Source organism: Leptonychotes weddellii, chromosome 4 (assembly GCF_054177405.1).
Source record: "Leptonychotes weddellii isolate Sample4059 chromosome 4, ASM5417740v2, whole genome shotgun sequence".
NCBI classification, from domain to species: Eukaryota; Metazoa; Chordata; class Mammalia; order Carnivora; family Phocidae; genus Leptonychotes; species Leptonychotes weddellii.
This window is the reverse complement of record NC_138372.1, coordinates 136,002,567-136,020,794: the sequence shown is the minus strand read 5'-3', so window position 1 is coordinate 136,020,794 and position 18,228 is coordinate 136,002,567. Positions and strand designations below refer to the sequence as shown.

The 18,228-nt window shown below is 48.1% G+C and overlaps 1 protein-coding gene across 3 annotated transcripts in view; it reads right to left on the bottom strand.

The window, feature by feature from the left end:
• Positions 1-18,228, bottom strand: part of MATN2 (matrilin 2) — a 124,421-nt gene that overhangs the window by 20,682 nt on the left and 85,511 nt on the right. For all 3 annotated transcript variants that reach the window (XM_081816291.1, XM_081816292.1, XM_081816290.1), the window contains 4 exons: positions 15,567-15,689; positions 9,367-9,489; positions 5,819-5,941; positions 5,402-5,524 (listed from right to left, as the gene is read on the bottom strand). In XM_081816291.1, the coding sequence (XP_081672417.1) occupies positions 5,402-5,524; positions 5,819-5,941; positions 9,367-9,489; positions 15,567-15,689 (492 nt within the window). The remainder of the gene's footprint in view (positions 1-5,401; positions 5,525-5,818; positions 5,942-9,366; positions 9,490-15,566; positions 15,690-18,228) is intronic.

Genomic DNA, 18,228 nt, shown 5'->3' with positions numbered 1-18,228 from the left:
CAGCACCTGTGGTGGCCATCCTAGCTCGGCAGAGTCTACTCAGGCTAGGAGATTCTCAGAAGACAAAAGAAAATCGTTTCCTCAAGGGAGGCTGGGTCTCCAAACAGTTTCACGTAACTCAAGGCTGTAGGTGAACTGTCCTGCCTGCCCCTCCAGGTCCCGTTCTCACCTGCTGCCCTCTGGCGCTCAAATCTCAACACCCAGCGCACTCACTCTCTGGGCTTCTGCATGCTGTTTCCTGTGCCTGGGAAGTTCTGCCTCCTCTGTCTTAGGCTGTTCTGGCTGCTATAACAGAATACCATAGACGGGTGACTTGTAAACAGCAGAAATTTATAGCTCGCAGCTCTGGAGGCTGCAAGGTTGGGTGAGGACCCTCTTCCAGGCTGGAGACTTCTCCCTGTCTCCTCACATGGTGGAAGGGACTGGTGGGGGGAGTTCTGTGGGATCTCCTTTATTACGCCACTAATCCCATTCATGAGAGCCCCACGCTCATGACCTAATTACCCCAAGGCCCCACCTTCTAATATCATCAGCTTTGGGGATTAGGATGTCAACATACGAATTTGGGAGGACACCAACGTTCAGTCCATCATACCCTCCATCTCTGGCTAGCTTACTCCTTCAATCTCCAGATGTCAGATCAACCACCTCTTTCTCAGGAAACTTTCTCTGGACTAGCTGAGGGTCCCTCTACCCCATGTTCCTGCCACACCTCTTCTTCCCACATCACATGAAAGATTTTTAATTTCTTTCTTCCCTGAGAAACTTGAAACCCTGTCAGGGCAGAAACGGAACTGGCATCAACCCCAGGCAGGGAGGCCCAGTGCCCAGCACGACGTGCCCAGAACGCTGCAGGTACAGGGTAAATACCTGTGGAGAAAGAGAGCAAACGGACCGAGAGCTTAAGGAAGTGCCCAGACTCAAATGCAGAGACGAGAGTGAGGACCAACTACTGGCAACCAGCACTTAAATGAAACGGATGAAAGGAGGTATGAAAATCTCAGGATGCACGAAGAACACATTTTCCCTCCAGGAGAAGAATCCTTTTCTTTCCTCCTTAAGGGAGGCAGGTCCACAGCTTTCATTCAACCCCTGTCCTGAATGGGATCTACAATCTGTGATCAGGATGATTACAGGTTTGAGGACAGAGCAGGGGTGTTTGGGACCCACGTGTGGCCGCCCCACATGCTGACGAACTGCTGCGCTCCCATCTGAATCCCACACCCCGTGAGTCACGGGGGTCTGCGGCACAGCTATCCCAGGCTCATGCGTTCCACGGACTCGCACCTCTGGGTGATGACAGACGGCAATCCTGAGTCTGCGGCTCCACGTAGGAGGTTGTTAAAACCGACCCAGCGGGAGGTGGCCTGCCAAGAGGGTAACGAGGGCCCAGAGATGGGATTACACCATTTTCGGGCATTTCCTATAATAAAACTAGCAGCAGCCAATCATTTGCTAACTCTGTAATGGCTTTTGCTCAGACGACCCAAAAAAACAGCTGAATGGAGACGTCCATTTAGAGGGCACCTCACTCTCTGGGCACGAGGTCCTGAATCAGGGGACCCGGGTTCTAGTCCTGACCTTTCCACTGACCCTCGGGGCCAGCTTGAGGTGCCAGTTTCCTTCCTGTGCTTGTTTCCCACAAAAGAAACGGAAGACCTCGAAGCTTCCTTCTGTTTCTGTAATGTGAGTAGGTGAGGGTGAAGGTGGTCTTCTCCCCTCACTCCCTGCTATGGACTGAATTGTGTCCCCCTCCCCCTACCAAATTCATATGTTGAAGCCCGAACGTCCAGTGTGGTGGTATTTGGAGGCGGGGTCATTGGGAGGTAATTAGGTTTAGATGAGGTGGGGAGCCCATGATGGGATTAGGGTCCTTAGAGCTTGTTCTCGTCCCCCCAGCCCCCACCACCATGTGAAGACACAGTAAGAAGGCAGCCATCTGCAAACCACGAAGAGGGTTCTCATCAGAACATGACCCTGCCGGCACCTTGATTTTGGACTTCCAGCCTCCTGAACTGTAAGAGAATAAATTGCTGTTGTTTAAGCCCACCCAACCCCTGGTGTTTTGTTATGGCAGCCTGAGCAGATTACAACACTCCATTTGCCTTGCTCAGGGCTGTTTCTGCCCTTCAAAGTCAAGCTGGAGGGCATCATGCCCCAACAGGCCTCCACCGCCTGTGGTGGCTGGACTAGGATTCCCAGTGCTCTGTGGCTTGTGGCCCAGATTCCCGTCAGCATCCTGCCCTTGCCAGAGACTGACAGCTGCCTTGGGGGATCATGAGTCTGGCCTCTCCCAGGGGGGCCCATCTCTAGGGCTGCTCCAACTGAAGCAGGCCCAGCCCTGGGAAGTAGGTCTCCAGGCGGCAAGGCAAAGTGCTACTTCAGCCTTCTCCTCAATGCAGGGCAGTCTAACGGTGGGAGGAAAGACCACAAAAGAGTACCTTAGGGTTTAGGGCAGTTTACAAGTTCCCAAAGCACTTCAACTTTTGTCTCTCCCTGTGCCACTTGGCAACCCTGACAGAGAGGCAGAAATCGTCCCAAGTTGACAGTTGAGCAATCAGATCCAGAAAGGGTCAATTCTCTTGCCCAGGGTGGAAGCAACAAGATTTAAACCCAGTCTTCGGGCTCTTAGGTCAGTATTCTTTCGGCTCTGCCACATTATTTCTCAGATCTGTGCAAAGGGTACCACGGAGTGAGAGGGCAGAAGAGGAGGTCCCAGTTGGCTGGCAGCAGGAAGTTCTCCACGGGGAATATCATCCACAGGCGGGGTTTCTGTCTGCAAGGCTGGGAAAGGAAGGCTGTGCTAAGTGGAGAAAGGACAGGGTGGAGGTACAGTGGCCGCTCAGAGAATAATGGGACTTACCCACTTGAGGAACTGGAGGGATCGTGGAAGACCTGGGGTGGGGCTCAAGAGGTGGAGGAAGGGGTTCTCTGACACTGCCAAATTGAGAAACGCAACTGGAACTTTATTTTGGGAGACAGTGGAGAGCCACTGAAGGTTGCTGGGTAGGGAGTGGAGTCTGTGCCAGGTGTCACAGGAGAAAAAGACAGGTGGTCTCTGACCATTCACTCACTCACTCAATGAACCTTGTTGAGCATCTCCTGTGGGCCAGGCCTGGGGACTGTGACTCCAAACAAGACCCAGTCTCAAGCCCCAGGAGCTGGCAGGCCAGTGGGCAGTGTGCTCTGTGCACATCCAGCCGGAGGAATCTTCCTGATGTTGGGACGCCCTTGCAAAAGGTCTACCTCAGGGAAATCACCAGGAGCTGGCGAGGGGAGGAGGTCTCTCAGCTGCAGCTTGTAGAAGAGACTACTCCATTTCCCTCCCCACCTTAGCCTCCAGTCTGTGCATCAACCCCCCAACGCAAGAAGGCTCCTAGGGAGAACCTACAATCACAGTTTGGGGGCCAAGGACATGAAGAAGGGATGATGGGCTTCATCCCAGAGGCCAGAGAGCCCAAGGTGCCTGCAGGCATATGGGGGTAACAATGTCCACTTACTTCCAGGGCCCTGGGAACATGGGTCTGCTCTCCATGCTTCAGAGAACTTTCTGGAAAGTGAGTGAAGTGTTCTTCAGGCCATCTGCTATCAAGGCTCTAAGAGGAGGCTGCCTTTCTGAAGGGTGAAGGACACCCTTACACACTGAGCCAGGTCTGGCTGGCCCCCAGCAGGCTCCCCCCTTCCCAGCCCAGCAGGCTTTCCCCAAAATTTGGAGTCATGTGGTCAGAATCTTTGTCATCTGGCATAGAGCTGAGAAACATAGCCCCCAGTTAACGATGGCCATGCTGAAAACAAAGCCCATTATTACAGGACAGGGCAGCCAGGCTGAATCATCCCAGGGCAGACAGACAGCCTTTAATTAGAACAGTTCAATGCCTACGTATTGCCTGGTGAGTAAAATTCATTTCTTAGGTACCACCATTCCCAGAGGATAATTCTGACCTATCTGATCATCTCAGAAGCTTTCACAGAGTCACAACCCTATGTAAATATATACACATCAAAATTCACCTCTGATTGCACTGCACTTCAAATGGGAAAATGTGCAACATTTAAAAGTGTCAGTGGCGTCACTCGTGTGGACCGGGGGGAGGAGGGACAGGGGCGTGCAGCTGTAAGGGACAGTGTGTGTTGGGAAGGGCCGTGAGAATTTCTTAGAAGTCCGCCAGCCAGCTAATAGTCAGCTCTTCATGATGATCCCAGTAAGGGGGGCGGGGGGACAAAGGAAGGGCATGAATGATCTAAGATAATGGAAAATTAAAGCAAACCAATAAAAAAACCAAGCATCTGGCTCTGGCATGCAGTCACATGTAGATGCAATTCCACACGTCCACCCTCTTTCTGCGTCCCCAGTGCCCACACCCTTCCGGTGTTGGTGGCGGTAGCCATCCGGGACGCAGCTAGCAGGCTGCCAGCCATACAGGGATAACCCATTCGCCGAGACTCCAGAATCTATCGCAAGCTAGGGAAATATTTTTTTCATGGTCTGCAGAGAGGGGCACACCTTAGCTCGCCCGCCCCTGCGAATGGACAATATTAAAAGGTGGATAACGTAGGTTGTGGCCACCATTGTATCAGTAGTCAGGGAAGCTAGCCCTATAACCAGAAAGACCAGCAGGGTGGGAAAGGAAGACTATGGTCCTTTCCCTCCATTTCTGACGCCTTCTGTCAAAATGACTATTTTTTCAGTCTTTACCTTAGTCCACTGGGATTGCAGGGCAGATAACACAATGTTCTCGAGTGAGGAGAGAGGGAGATCTGAGGGCCATTTTTTTTTTTTTTTTTTTAATTAACGGGACAGGAGTTGGGGCCAGCTGCAAGGATATATGTACCCAGGAAACATCACTGCCAAGCTCTCCATCTGCCGATAGATTATGAGGTTGCGGGAGGGAAGGTTTCTCAGGAGCCTCCCCTTCTCCCAGGACTGACTTTGGAGTCCCATAGACCAGAACTTGAACCCACCCCTTTAACAGGGCTGACCTTGGGCTCCTTACTTAATCTGAGCGGCAGTTTCACCACAAGCTGGAGATTCCACAGTATTGCCAGAGCCTGAGGTTGCATGTGCTTAGCACAGTGCCCGGCATGAAGTCAGCACTCAACAAGGGGTCTGCATGATGACTACTGTGCATCTCAGGCTGGCTACCACTTTCTGCCGGCTTAGGGGTAGAGAAGAGAAAGGCAAGAAATAGGGCTCTGTCCAGCTTCAACATGACCCTGAGGCACGCTGTAGAAGTAGGAAAAAGCTGTCTTGGGGAGTAGGGGAAGGAAGCTCCGGGGCAGGGGGAGAAGCACCAGGGCTCAAAGCACTGAACGAGGCCTTAATGCCCATTCACACAGGCCTAGCGAAACCCACAGACGGCCCGTGCCAAGTCCCGCTTGTCACTGGACCCAGATCACTTACTGGCACAAGTCTTCCCGTCACTGCGGAGCACGTGTCCCTCAGGACACTGACAAGCAAAGGATCTGTCCGTGTTGACGCAGGAGTACTCACAACCATGGTTGCTCAGCAAGCAATAATCCACCCCTGCAAAGCCAGACAGCCAGGTGAGGTCGGCAGTAAGCCTTTGGGCTACTGATGATGGCAATCAAGTGACCACAGTCTTGTCTAGCTCCCCTCCCTCACCCCACAAAGTCATGAAGTCTGCTACCCCACCCCTCAAAGGCATGCAGTCCCCAGAGGACACCCCCCACCATCTCCCGGAGCACAGAAAAGAGCAGAGGAACGACAGGACCATGAACTGCCCTCCTCTGCAGCAGCCATATTTTCACTCCTGTTGCAAAGCTTTTCTGTAGAAGAGAAGCATAGAGGGGGACTTACTGGAGCAGGTCTTGAGGTCCTCATTGATAAGGAAGCCTTCCGAGCACTGGCAGACATAGGAATCCTCAGTGTTCAGACACAGCTGCTCACAGCCGTGGTCCTGCTCCGCACAGTGATCCACTCCTGCGTTTGTCACCCAGGAAAACACAAAATAACCTGACAGCGCTCATCAGCAACGGGGCATTAAGAAAACCCGTCCTCCTGTGTGTGTGTGTGCGGTGGGGGGTGCCCACAGGAGCCATTTACTTCACTGGCATCACAAAGAGCCCTGCTGGAAGGTTTCATTCTACCCAGGGCAACTGGCCTCTGGAAATTCGGCCTTGTTTGTTTCTTCTTCTTCCCATTTCTGTTTTGAGGAGTAAAGCAAAGCGTCTACACCTCCTGTGTTGGTGTTAGCGACAGCAGCTCCTTGTGCCGGGGCCTTGGCACCCTCATCTGCAGTCCTCAGGGCTACGGGCAGGTGTGAGCCCCATCTCAGAGAGGAAAGCGAGGCTCAGGGAGGCCCAGCTGCTTGCCCAAAGCTTAAGAACGAGGGTGGTGGCATCAAACCAGCTGGGCTCAAATCCCACCTGCACCACTTCCTAGCCAGGCGATGCTGGGCAGTCACTTGGCCTCCCAAGTGGGGGCCATGGCTTACCTACCTGAGAAACGGGGATGATGATGGTTGCTTTCTTAGAGGAATGTGGTGAGAAGGGGAGGAGTTGATACATGTAAGGCCCTCAGACTGTAGCTGGCACACGGTAATTGCTGAGGGGATGCTTATTAAGTACCGCTGGGAAAGAACTAACTGTATAGTTTCATTTTTCTCTGAAAATGACACAGAAAAAGTGTTTTCACCCCCCTTCCCAGGACACCCAGATCCAGAAAACAAACCAGAGCCACAGCGTGCATGTGTGGCCGATCCTGGCACCCGAGCACTGCACAGCTGGCCCCTCTGGGCAGTGAGCACCGAAGGGCAGTGAACACACAGTTGTGGTGAGCGGCGCCCACAGATGGCCCTGCAGGCTGCCTCCCAGATTTCCCTGATGGAGAAAACGCACACCCAGGGACTGGAGACACACTGAAGGTCTTGTGCCGGGCCATCAAGCAGGCCTCTTTGACTCCTCAAAAGGGCCTGGGGCTGGTGCCTTCTGGAACATTCCACTGTTGGAGGCACCTACTGCGGACTCTTGCAGGATCTCAGGAGCCAGAAGCCCAGATTCACATCTTGGTTCCACCATGAACCAGTCATGGAACACCAGGAAAGTTACTTAATCCTTTTGTGCCACAGGCTCCCTGTCTTTAAATAGATACGACTGTAGATGATACGACTACTCAGATGATACTCAGATACGATGGTAGATGCTTCCTAAGGCTACCGTGAGGATAAAGTGTGTGAGTGCCTGGAAAGGGCTCACCACAGCCTCACAGAGTGTGCACCTCATAAAGGCTTGCTGTCATTAGGGCCTGGGGCTCCCTGAGTACTTGAGGGAACCAGGATACCATGGCCTTCTTTGGGAACTCCTAGGAAGAAATGGCTTGGTTTATACTTTCTTGAAGCTAAGTGGTCTTTCTTATTTGAACCCAGAGAGACAGTATGGCCCACTCTCTTCTGGCCCCACTCTGAGCCCTTCTAGGCTCCCCCAAGGCACGCTGGGAGGGAGGAACAGGCCGTGGCCCCTGGAGCTCCAGGTGGGCTCAGCCAGGTCATGCCCAGCCTGTCCTGGGATACTTGCCAGGGCTGTCAGCTGGCAGACCCCACACTCCTAGAAGAAGGCAGAATGTACCCAGATTCATCTTTACCAGGGCATCTCCTGCTCCCCACCAGCATCTCATCAGGACTCAGAGACTTCCAGAAGCAAGTGTATAGCAGCACTAACTTTCTGGTTCAAAAGTCCTTTGACCTCCGAGATCAGTCCTTAGAAAGCTTACTGGAGGCACTTTGTTCCCTCCACAGACTGGAGGGGCACAAGTTTTCCTGAGGATTGCTCTGTACCTAATGCTTCATCTGTGAAACTTCCCCTTCTGGCAGTTTGTGGTCCAAATGCTCAACAGCTGCACTGTTCTCATTCACAATCTATCTCTGTCCCCAAAGCTGGAGCAGATGTGGGGCCTGCTGGGTGGAAAGCCGCACAAAGGGCCCCTTCTGTGCTGGGCCATGTCACGGAGCCCCTCTCCCAGCAGAGCAGGGTCACAGGCATCCACCACCGTGCTCATGTGCCCCCCTCCACACACACCCCTGCTGACCTGGACCAGTGGAGACCGTGTCTCATAAAACATGACGGAACCGTCCAGCTGGCAAAGCCTGCAAGTTTCCATGCATTTACATCACCAAATGGAGATTTGTTGGGCCTCTTACACAAGAAAATTAAGAAAGGCTTCATAGAAAGTCCCATATTTCCCAGCTCCGCCCTCAGACCAGCTCTGTGGTAGCCCACATACTTTCAGAGGTCTGTCCCTTTTGGCCTCTCGTCCCAGCCTGCAGCCGCACTGGTCACTCTCCCAGGCTCCGTGGTTGTAATGAATGATTATCTTTCATTGTGTTTGCCTTGTGCCAGGCCCAGGCTAAGAGACTGAATTCCTGCTAATTCCCCTTAACTCGAGCACATCAATACTGCTCTTATTGCCACTTTTCTAAACAGATGGGAAAATCAAGGCTTGGCAAAGTTAAATACCTTGCCAGGGACCACATGTCTAGTAGGTGATCATGCTTGGATTTTAGATTCTGGCAGGTCTGACTTAATCAGCGCTCTCAACAGTGAAGCATAATATTAGCTAATATTTATTGAGTGCTTATTAATATTTAGCAGCACTATTCTTTTTTAATTTAAATTCCATTAATTAACATATAGTGTATTATTGGTTTCAGAGGTAGAGGTCAGTGACTCATCAGTCTTCCATGATGCCCAGTGCTCATTACATCACGTGCCCTCCTTAATGTCCATCACCCAGTTACCCCATCCCCCTGCCCACCTCCCCTCCAGCAACCCTCAGTTTGTTTCCTATGATTAAGAGTCTCTTATGGTTTGTCTCCCTCTCTGATTTCACCTCGTTTTATTTTTCCCTCTCTTCCCCTATGAGCTTCTGTTTTCTCGCTTAAACTCCACATATGAGTGAGATCATATGATAATTGTCTTTCTCTGATTGACTTATTTCGCTTAACATAATACCCTCTAGTTCCATCCATGTTGTTGCAAATGGCAAGATGTCATTTTTTTGATGGCTGAGTAGTATTTCATTATATATATATATACACACACCACTTCTTCCTTATCCATTCATCTGTCGATGGACATCTGGGTTCTTCCCAGTAGTTTGGCTATTGTGGACATTTAGCAGCACTTTTCTAAGAGCTTTATACGTATTGGTTCTTTTAATCCTCACAACCCAATCTGTGAGGTGGGTAGCACGAATAGTCCCATTTTATGGGTGATGAAACTGACGCAAGGAAGAGTAAGCCTGTCGGACCATTGGGCTCTCAGGAGACCCAGCAGCTTCAGAAGCGAGCCCCGGGGCCTATGTGTGAACCGTGCCCTCCCATCTGAACCCCCTTGCCCCGGCACACTCACGGCTGCAAGTCTTGCCATTAGGGTCCAGGGTGTAGCCCCGGCGACAGCGACAGTAGTAACCTTCCTCCGTGTTGATGCATTCATGCTCACAGCCCGGTTTGTTCAGCGCACAGTAGTTGATCCCTGAGGGGAGAAAGGGCAGACCCTCCTGCAGGCTCTGGGCTTGTCCCAGGGCTGTGAGGTCAGCTCCTCATGGCAAATACTCAGTAAAGAAGGTGCTCTATAGGACACAGAAGACGGCTCCCGCTCTCTGGGAGCTGGTTTGAAGGAGAACCTGGGATCAGAAGTCTGGATTCTTCCAGCTTGGGTCTTTTCCCCTTTTGATGGCCAAAAGCTGGTGAAATGGGTTGAGGACCACAGTTCCCAGCCTGTCCCTTCTCAAGAAAGATGGAAACACCTGGAAAATCCAGTTAGTCTTTTCTTCCCCAGTTAACCTGATCACTAGGGCTCAGAGCACGTAGGGAACCACTGTCTGCAGTGATATCTGACAATGACATCGGACAGCACAAGGCAGAGCCAACAAAAGCTGATCGTGCAAAAATATCCAGCTAGCTAGGGGAGGCAGGACCTGGCAGTTACATTAAGAAGGGTCCAAACGCTTAATCTCGCTCTGCATGAGATCATGGCAGCCTCCATATCAAGAAAGTGGAGAAGACACATCTGATGCTTTGTGGCAGGGGGTTGTGACAGTTGTGTCCTATGTAGACATTTGCTCCCATCCAGTCTGGGTTTCTGCCAGCAGGTGGGAGCAGCATGTTTACCAGGAGCCAATTAGCATTTCATTTCCCGGTAGAAAATGTTAAAGTCACAAGACCCCATGAAGAACAGGTTATAGGGGAGATGGAGAACTGGGAAAGGAAATCAAATGACCTCGTGGAGGGTCTTCACGAGACTGGTGTTGGAGGAACTGTCCCCTTAGTGGCTGAGCTGGATCTGTCTAACGGCATTGTTCTTTCTCCTGGGGATGTGGGCAGACACTGCTGGTTACCATGCCAACAGCCATTGCCCTGTCTTCTCGGGACTAGAACCCTGACCCCCAAGGCATGAATCATGGCTGATCTAAGCCAGCCTGGCAACCATCCCTTCGAGGGGCTATAATGCGCCCTCCCAGGTGACTGGGGGGTGGAACTTTCCACGTGCGCAGAGTTTGAGGAGACTGAGCACGCAGAGAGCACTCTCACCACACACAGGGAATGGCTGAAGAGGAGAGACACCACCACAAGTGTCACTGACCCCTTGGCATTCTCTGTAACTCATCCCTTCTGCGTGAGGGGAGGCAGGATATTGTCAGCTGCGTGTGGTTTCAGTTCATCAGCCCGGAACTCATCAACAACCTTACCTGTGAGGAACAAACTGAATGCCAGGAAACAAGCAAGGAGCTTCAATGAAGAAAAAGGGGCCTGTCAATAAAACACTGGCCACATACAAACAGACAAAAGAAAAACAAGCAAAGAGACAGCGTACAAAGGGCCCTACAGTCTGGGGCCACATAGCGGAGGGTCTGCGGGAATCGCTTCCTTACAGGCCCAGAGAAAGGTGAAATGGTTTTCAGTAAATGCTGCTTTAAAAAGCCAGCATTCAGCCACTATGGAAAACAGTATGGAGTTTCCTCAAAAAATTAAATAGAGAATTACCATAGGATCCAGCAATTCCAATCAAAAGCAGGGACTTGAATTAAATTCTGACATATGCTACATCGTGGATGATGCCTGAAGGCATCATGTGAAGTGAAATAAGTCAGACACAAAAGGACAAATATTATATGATTCCACTTATATGAGGTAACTCGAACAGGCAGACTCAGAGACACGGAAAATCAAATGGTGGTTGCCAGGAGCTGGGAGGCGGAGATGGGAATGGGGAGTCATTGTTTAATGGGTATAGTCTGGGGAGATGACAAAGTTCTGGAGTTTAAGGGTGGTGATGGTTGCACAATAATGTGAATGTTCTTAATGCCACTGAAGTATACACTGAAAAATGGTTAGAATGATCATTTTTATGTTAGGTGTATTTTACCACGGTTTTTTTTTTTTTTTAAAGATTTTTATGTATTTATTTGACAGAGAGAGAGACAGCGAGAGAGAGAGGGAACACAAGCAGGGGGAGTGGGAACGGGACAAGCAGGCTTCCTGAGGAGCAGGGAGCCCGATGTGGGTCTCGATCCCAGGACCCCGGGATCATGAGCCGAAGGCAGACGCTTAACGACTGAGCCACCTAGGCGCCCCACCACAATTTTTTTAAAAGCCAGCAATCTCTCTCTCTCTCTTTTTAAAGGATTTACTTATTTGGGAGAGAGAGACAGAGACAGAGAGAGAGCATGCCAGCCACACAAGTGGAGGGGAGGGGCTGAGGGAGAGGGAGAGAATCTCAAGCCGACTCCCTGCTGAGCCATGAGCTCACGACCCTGAGATCATGACCTGAGCCAAAATCAAGAGTCAGACACTCAACCGACTGAGCCACCCAGGCGCCCTGCCAGCATTATCTTTAAGAAAGATTTACATAGGAAATAACTAACTGAAAATCATTTTGATTCTTAAAGATGTGATCACTCAGCTATCTGGCAAACAGCAATGCAACACGGACTCTTCTCCAAATGGTTCCTGATCGCAAAGGTTAACTGTAGATCTTGGTCTTCTTTACATGCTTGAGTTACGTTTCTTCACATGTGTATTACTTCATCAGTATTTATTGAGTACCTACCATGTGCCCCATATGTGTTTCGGTCCCCTCGCTAACTGTAAGTGCTACACGTGGGCCAGGCTTGCGGGTAGCTTTACCTGGTGAAGCCCAGAGGGTCCTGTGAGCTCCACATGAGGTCAGCTGGAGGGACTGTCAAACAATAAATTTTAAACAGAACTTATAAGTGCCAACTCACAAGAAAGCTGGAGACTTCACTGAGAAGGTGCGACATAAAAACATGAAAGAGTAGTGACCCCAGACAGTGAATTATAATGCCCATGGAGTGGCACGGATAGCGCATTTCAGAGAAATGGGACAGGCTACCCAATGTTAAAGCAGGATGTCATGTTCCTTTGGTTTAGCAAATCCAGGTCCAGAGAAGGAGAGTAGCCTGTTCAAGGTCATAGGGCCAGTATGAGTGACACTGCTAAGACCAGCCCTCACATCTCCCAGCTCAGTCCAACCTTGTGGATGCCATCCCAGCTCTTCAAGTATGATGTCTCCAGTGACAGGCAGCATCAGCCACGGGGCCAGCATGAGCAATCCTGGAGCCCAGCACACGGGTCACACCCACATGGGATTCCGCCCTCCGGCCCCACCTCAACAGCCAGGCCAGTCCCAGTTTCTGTGCCTTACACCACCGCCTTAATAATTTATGCTTTAAAATGATGACAGTACTTTCCAGAAAAAGAAATTGTGCCCAGATGAGGAGGAAGAAGAAATCCAGCCATGAGACTTTTCTTTAGTAGAATTCTGCCTTGAACTTTGTTTTCCACCTTAATTGGATGACATCAAATTCCTTTGAAAAATAGATTTCTTATTAGATTTGAAATTTGCCCACATCCATCCACCATCTATTAAATGTAAATGGCTGTACCCTGAGCTTGAGGTCTGTAATGCTCTTGAGACCTTCAAACTCCTAATAACAAACTCCAGACTTAAATCTAATTTTTTGTTTCCCTCTTCCACGTAATGCTCCAGAGAGACAGGGAGCGCTCACTTCTGTTCACAGCTGTCTGCCATAATGGACAGAGTGCAAACATTAAGTCAGGGGCGGCTCTAAGAGGCTGACCTCAGCAGCCCAGTGCTGGGTCTGCATAGACAATGGAAAATGTAACGATGAGGCAGGAAGTTGGGAGAAGGGCTGGTGAGGACATGGGGTTTTAGAAACAAATTCCATTTTTCTTGGATGAAAAAGTAGGACACCTGGCTAAAGAGGAAATGGAGCTATAATCGCTAAACATATATAAATGAGCATTAGGGACTCTGGACTGGGCCACAGCCTGCAAACAGGCCTATGTGTGGGCTCATTTGTGGTGGTCAAACTACTCCCAATGGCCACCTCCTTTCCACTCGCCCTTCTGTTCTTGACCTCCCTCCTCCCCTGATAACAATGCATGCGTCCACTGCCTTGGACCCTTCTCTTACTCCAAGTCCCTCTCCAGGATGTGGGGGAGTAGCAGAGGTTGAAGGAATCCTAGATGATTGGTAGGAGATGAATAGCTTCAGGGGCACCTGCGTGGTGTGGTCAGCTAAGTGGCTGACTCTTGGTTTCGGCTCAGGTCATGATCTCAGGGTTGTGAGCCTCACATCGGGTTCCATGCTCGGCACAGAGATGTTTGAGATTCTCTCTCTCTTCCCCTCCCATTTGTGCTGTCTCTCGCAAATAAATAAATAAAGAGATGAAGAGCTTCAAGCAAATTCCCCTTCACTGCTGGCCGTATGCCGAACTAGTTCCCTTTTCCCTCCATTAGTAATACACATGAAGCTTGCAACCACAATGTGTGCCTGAGTGGAACCAGATCGAATTATCCCCTGCATAAGAGATGTGGTCTACAAATGAGTCCACCTGTGACTGATTTTCCCTGCGTATAGTCAGCCACAAACACACTTATCCCTAGAAAAAGGTGTAAATAGCAGAGAGGAGTGGCCAGGCCAGAAAAGTTGGCCCTTTACCCTAGTGAATGCATGTGTGGTCTAATGGAAAATATTCCACCTAATTGTTTTCACATTCTGAATGCTCTCAGTGAAAATTCCTATTTAATGCTTGGATGTTTCCAGGGTTTGCATCTAGGCAAGGCCATAGGAATTATCTTTTATAAGAGAGGCGCAGTTTCAAAACATGGCCTCTGCAACCATCTACCATGGTGCAAGGTCTAACGCTTATTAGAGTGAGTGGCTAAGTCCATATGTGCTGGGAGCAGAATGTGGCTTGTCTGGATTCAGTTCTATAGCCCACGGTGCTTTTTCAAAAGAAATACGTGGTCGAGTGTTTGAAAATTCAGTCCTGCCTGCGATGCAGAGCCCTGCTGTACATATCACCAGGAAGAGGCGGGTGAAGTGCATGAGAACATACACCCCTAAGAGGGGGTTCCAGAAAGTTCTATAAACAAGACTGTCAGGAGAACACGAACAATTCAGTATGTGTGTTGCCTGACTATGGAAATACTTTTTTTAAAAAGTTCACAATCTGCATGTTTTAAAAGGCCATCTTTCTAAGGAGATTGAGTAATTCAAATAATAGTTGCAATTTCTCCAGGATGATAAATCTCAGAGAGATCCATTTACTCATTCCTTCAATCATTCACTCAGTAAGTCTTGTGTTACACCTCCATGTGCCAAGCCCTTGGGGTGTTGAGGATTCAAGAGTCAGAGAGAGAAGACTCTGTCCTTGTGGACCTTCCATTCTAGTGGTTTCTCAGGGACAGTCTGGTTTAAAGAGATCCCATTTGGGGTCCATGCTCTAGATCCCCCTTGATGTGCCAGCTGATAGGCATTTGAGTCACTCAGCACATTATTCATTTCATCCTGTTGACACCATGTACCTCTTGAGTGCTGCGGGGATGCCCCAAAGTCAGAGTTTTTTTCTTTCTTCATGTCAAAGAGGATAGAGCAGCAATTTCCCCCGCTTAGCAGCCATCACGTATCTCATCTGGTATAACTGGAAGAAACTAACTCCTTTTACCTCCTGTCTCTGAGCCCAGACTGTTCTTTCTCAAAGTCCCAAATACATGTTGTGGGGCTAATGAGGAGGGGGGTGTGTGCCCTCATTTCCCAAAGGTTGGAGCTTTGGCTTGGGTTTCGACTCTGCTCAATGAATCCCGTGGGCAGACCCAGTCCCTTCAGTCTCTAAAAATCATCCCCATCACAGAGGGCGCCTGGGTGGCTCAGTCGTTAAGCGGCTGCCTTCGGCTCGGGTCATGATCCCGGAGTCCTGGGATCGAGTCCCACGTCGGGCTCCCTGCTCAGCGGGGAGCCTGCTTCCCCCTCTCCCACTCCCCCTGCTTGTGTTCCTGCTCTCGCTGTCTCTGTCTCTGTCAAATAAATAAAGAAAATCTTTAAAAAAAAAAATCATCCCCATCACAGCATCAGGAGTGACAAAAGGCAAAATCAAGGGCAGAAGAGTGTTAGTAAACACAAATGCTGAGTACAAGTATACCTGCTTCAGATTTGCAAGGAAAAGGAAATTTAGCAGGGCATTTATGGGAACAAGCCCTTCTCCTACACCCGGGGTGACTTACTTCTGCAGGTCTTCTTATCTGGATTCAGAGTGAAACCTTTTAGGCAGCGGCAGGAATAGGAGTCACCCATGTTAACACACTCGTGCTGGCAGCCATGATGAGACGAGGCACAGAAGTCTATCTCTGGAGAGGAAGAAGAATCATAATAATGATGAATGAAACAAAAAATCTAACCGGAAAACCAAGGGATTTTCAGTCTTCATTTTCCCTAAACAGATAGATTCCTGTAACATCAAACACTCCCACTATGAAGGGATCTCTCAATGAAGCTATTTCCATGTTTAGAGATATGGCCCCCTAGTGAGAACTTCCTTGACATCACAAAATGTTTATGCAGCAAATGAATTTGTGAAGATGCTTTCCTTGTCCTGGTTCATGTAAGAGCCCCTAAATAGAAAAGTATGATGGAGCATTTGTTTGTTGTATCACAGGCTGGGAAGAGAGAGCTTAGTTCAATGCTTTATGGAATTTATGCAATTAAAACAATGAATCTTCCCAAAGTCTAACCCCAACCCACTTAAATCCCTCACACACTGAGCCAAACAATAGGACACGAAGCCAGATCCTGGGAAAAAGAAGGCGTGAACGGCATAGATATCCTGAGTGCAAAATACTGTTCTCATTTCTTCACTGGACTCATCATCTTCACTAGGATTTTCTCAAGGCTTCACAGTCAGAGAATGTGATCTCTAGGTACACATTAATTTAAACCAAAATATCAAGGGAAAAAAAAGTTTACATGGAATTTTTTATAATGGCGTTTTACTTATATAAGCATTTTTAAATATGGAAGTGGCTTCTATGGAAGGGTTTGATCAAAGGTTTTGCTATCATGGGAATTGAAAACACTGCTTAAAATTGCTTGAAATAGTTGACCACTGATGGGGTCATAAAAGAAATATTTTTGTTGTGATGAGGATTTTTATTGTATTAAGGAACATGTGACCTACAGATACCATTTTCATAATGAAGAATTTGGCATAAATGAGCTTTCCCAGCCTGTACCATAGGAAACAAAATGAGTAAGAGAAAGGCACACAATATCCTTAAAAGGAAAAACATTAAGTAAATGCCAATTCTTCTCAATTTAAAGTCATGGAAATGTTAAATTTACACAAAAATGGACAGAAGGGTATAATAAACTCGTATACATATCATTCGGCTTTAAGAGAATCAATCTATGTTCCTCTCATGTTAGGATTCCATGTTACTTTGAAACAAACCCCAGATGTTATATCATTTTGTCCATAGATATTTCATAATGTATCCTTAAAAGCCTGGAATTCTTTATTTTTTTAAGATTTTATTTTTAAGTAATCTCTACACCCAATGTGGGGCTCAAACTCATGACCCTGAGATCAAGAGTCGCATGCTCCACCGACTAAGCCAGCCAGGCACTCAAAAAGACTGGAAGTTTTTTAAAAATATCATAATCACATATAAGGTATTTTTTAAAGCTTCTTATTTGGAAACAATTTCAAATTTACAAAAAGTTGCCAACATAAAAGTACAAGTATATAGGTACAAGAAACATCTGTATACTCTTCTACCCAGATTCACCTATTGTTAACATTTTACCCCATCTGCTTTATCATTTGTTCATCTTTCTGAACTATTTGAGGTAAGTTACATACATCATGGTCCTTTTTCCAAATACAGTGTGAGCTTCCTAAGAGGAGGGATATTCTCTTATATATTCTCTTAGATAACCACAGTATAGTTGTAAAATTTATAAATTTACATTGATATAATACTTTAATCTACCGTCCATATTCTAGTCTTATCAGTTGATCTAATAATGTTCCTTATAGTGTTTTTACTCCTCCAGTATAGAATCCAGTATACGGTCAGAGATTATATTTAGTTTTCTTTTATGCTTAGCTTCCTTTAATCTAGAACCATGTGTCAAATGTAGCCATTTAAATCAAAATGGGTTAAAATGAAATTAAATTAGGGGTGCCTGGGTGGCTCAGTTGAGCATCTGACTCATGATTTTGGGATCATGAGATCGAGCCCCTTTTCAGGCTCTGTGTCTGCTTGTCCCTCTCCCTCCCCCTCTGCTCCTCCCCTCCCCACAAGCATGTGTGCTCTCTCTCTCAAATAAATAAATACATAAATCTTTTTTTTTTTTAAGATTTTCTTTATTTGCGAGAGAGAGAATGAGAGACAGAGAGCATGAGAGGGAGGAGGGTCAGAGGGAGAAACAGATTCCTGCTGAGCAGGGAGCCCGATGCAGGACTCAATCCCGGGACTCCAGGATCATGACCTGAGCCGAAGGCAGTCGCTTAACCAACTGAGCCACCCAGGCGCCCAATACATAAATCGTTTTTAAAAATTAAATTAAAAATCTAGTTCCTCAGTCGCACCAGCCACATCTCAAGTATTCAAAAGCCATAGTAGCTTCTGACTGCTGTACTATATGAACTTATGGCATTCCTCTCAAAAGTTTTCTTGTGTCTCTTTCTAATTCATTCTTCTCCAAATCCTCTGGCCCCATATAATCATTAGTCTTTCAAAAATTTCAGTTTGTGTTTTCTAGAATTTTATTAAAATGGAGTCATATAGAATGTATTCTTTTGGATCTGGGTTCTTTTCTTTCTTTCTCTTTCTTTCTTTCTCTCTTTCTTAAAGATTTTATTTATTTATTTGAGAGAAAGAGAGA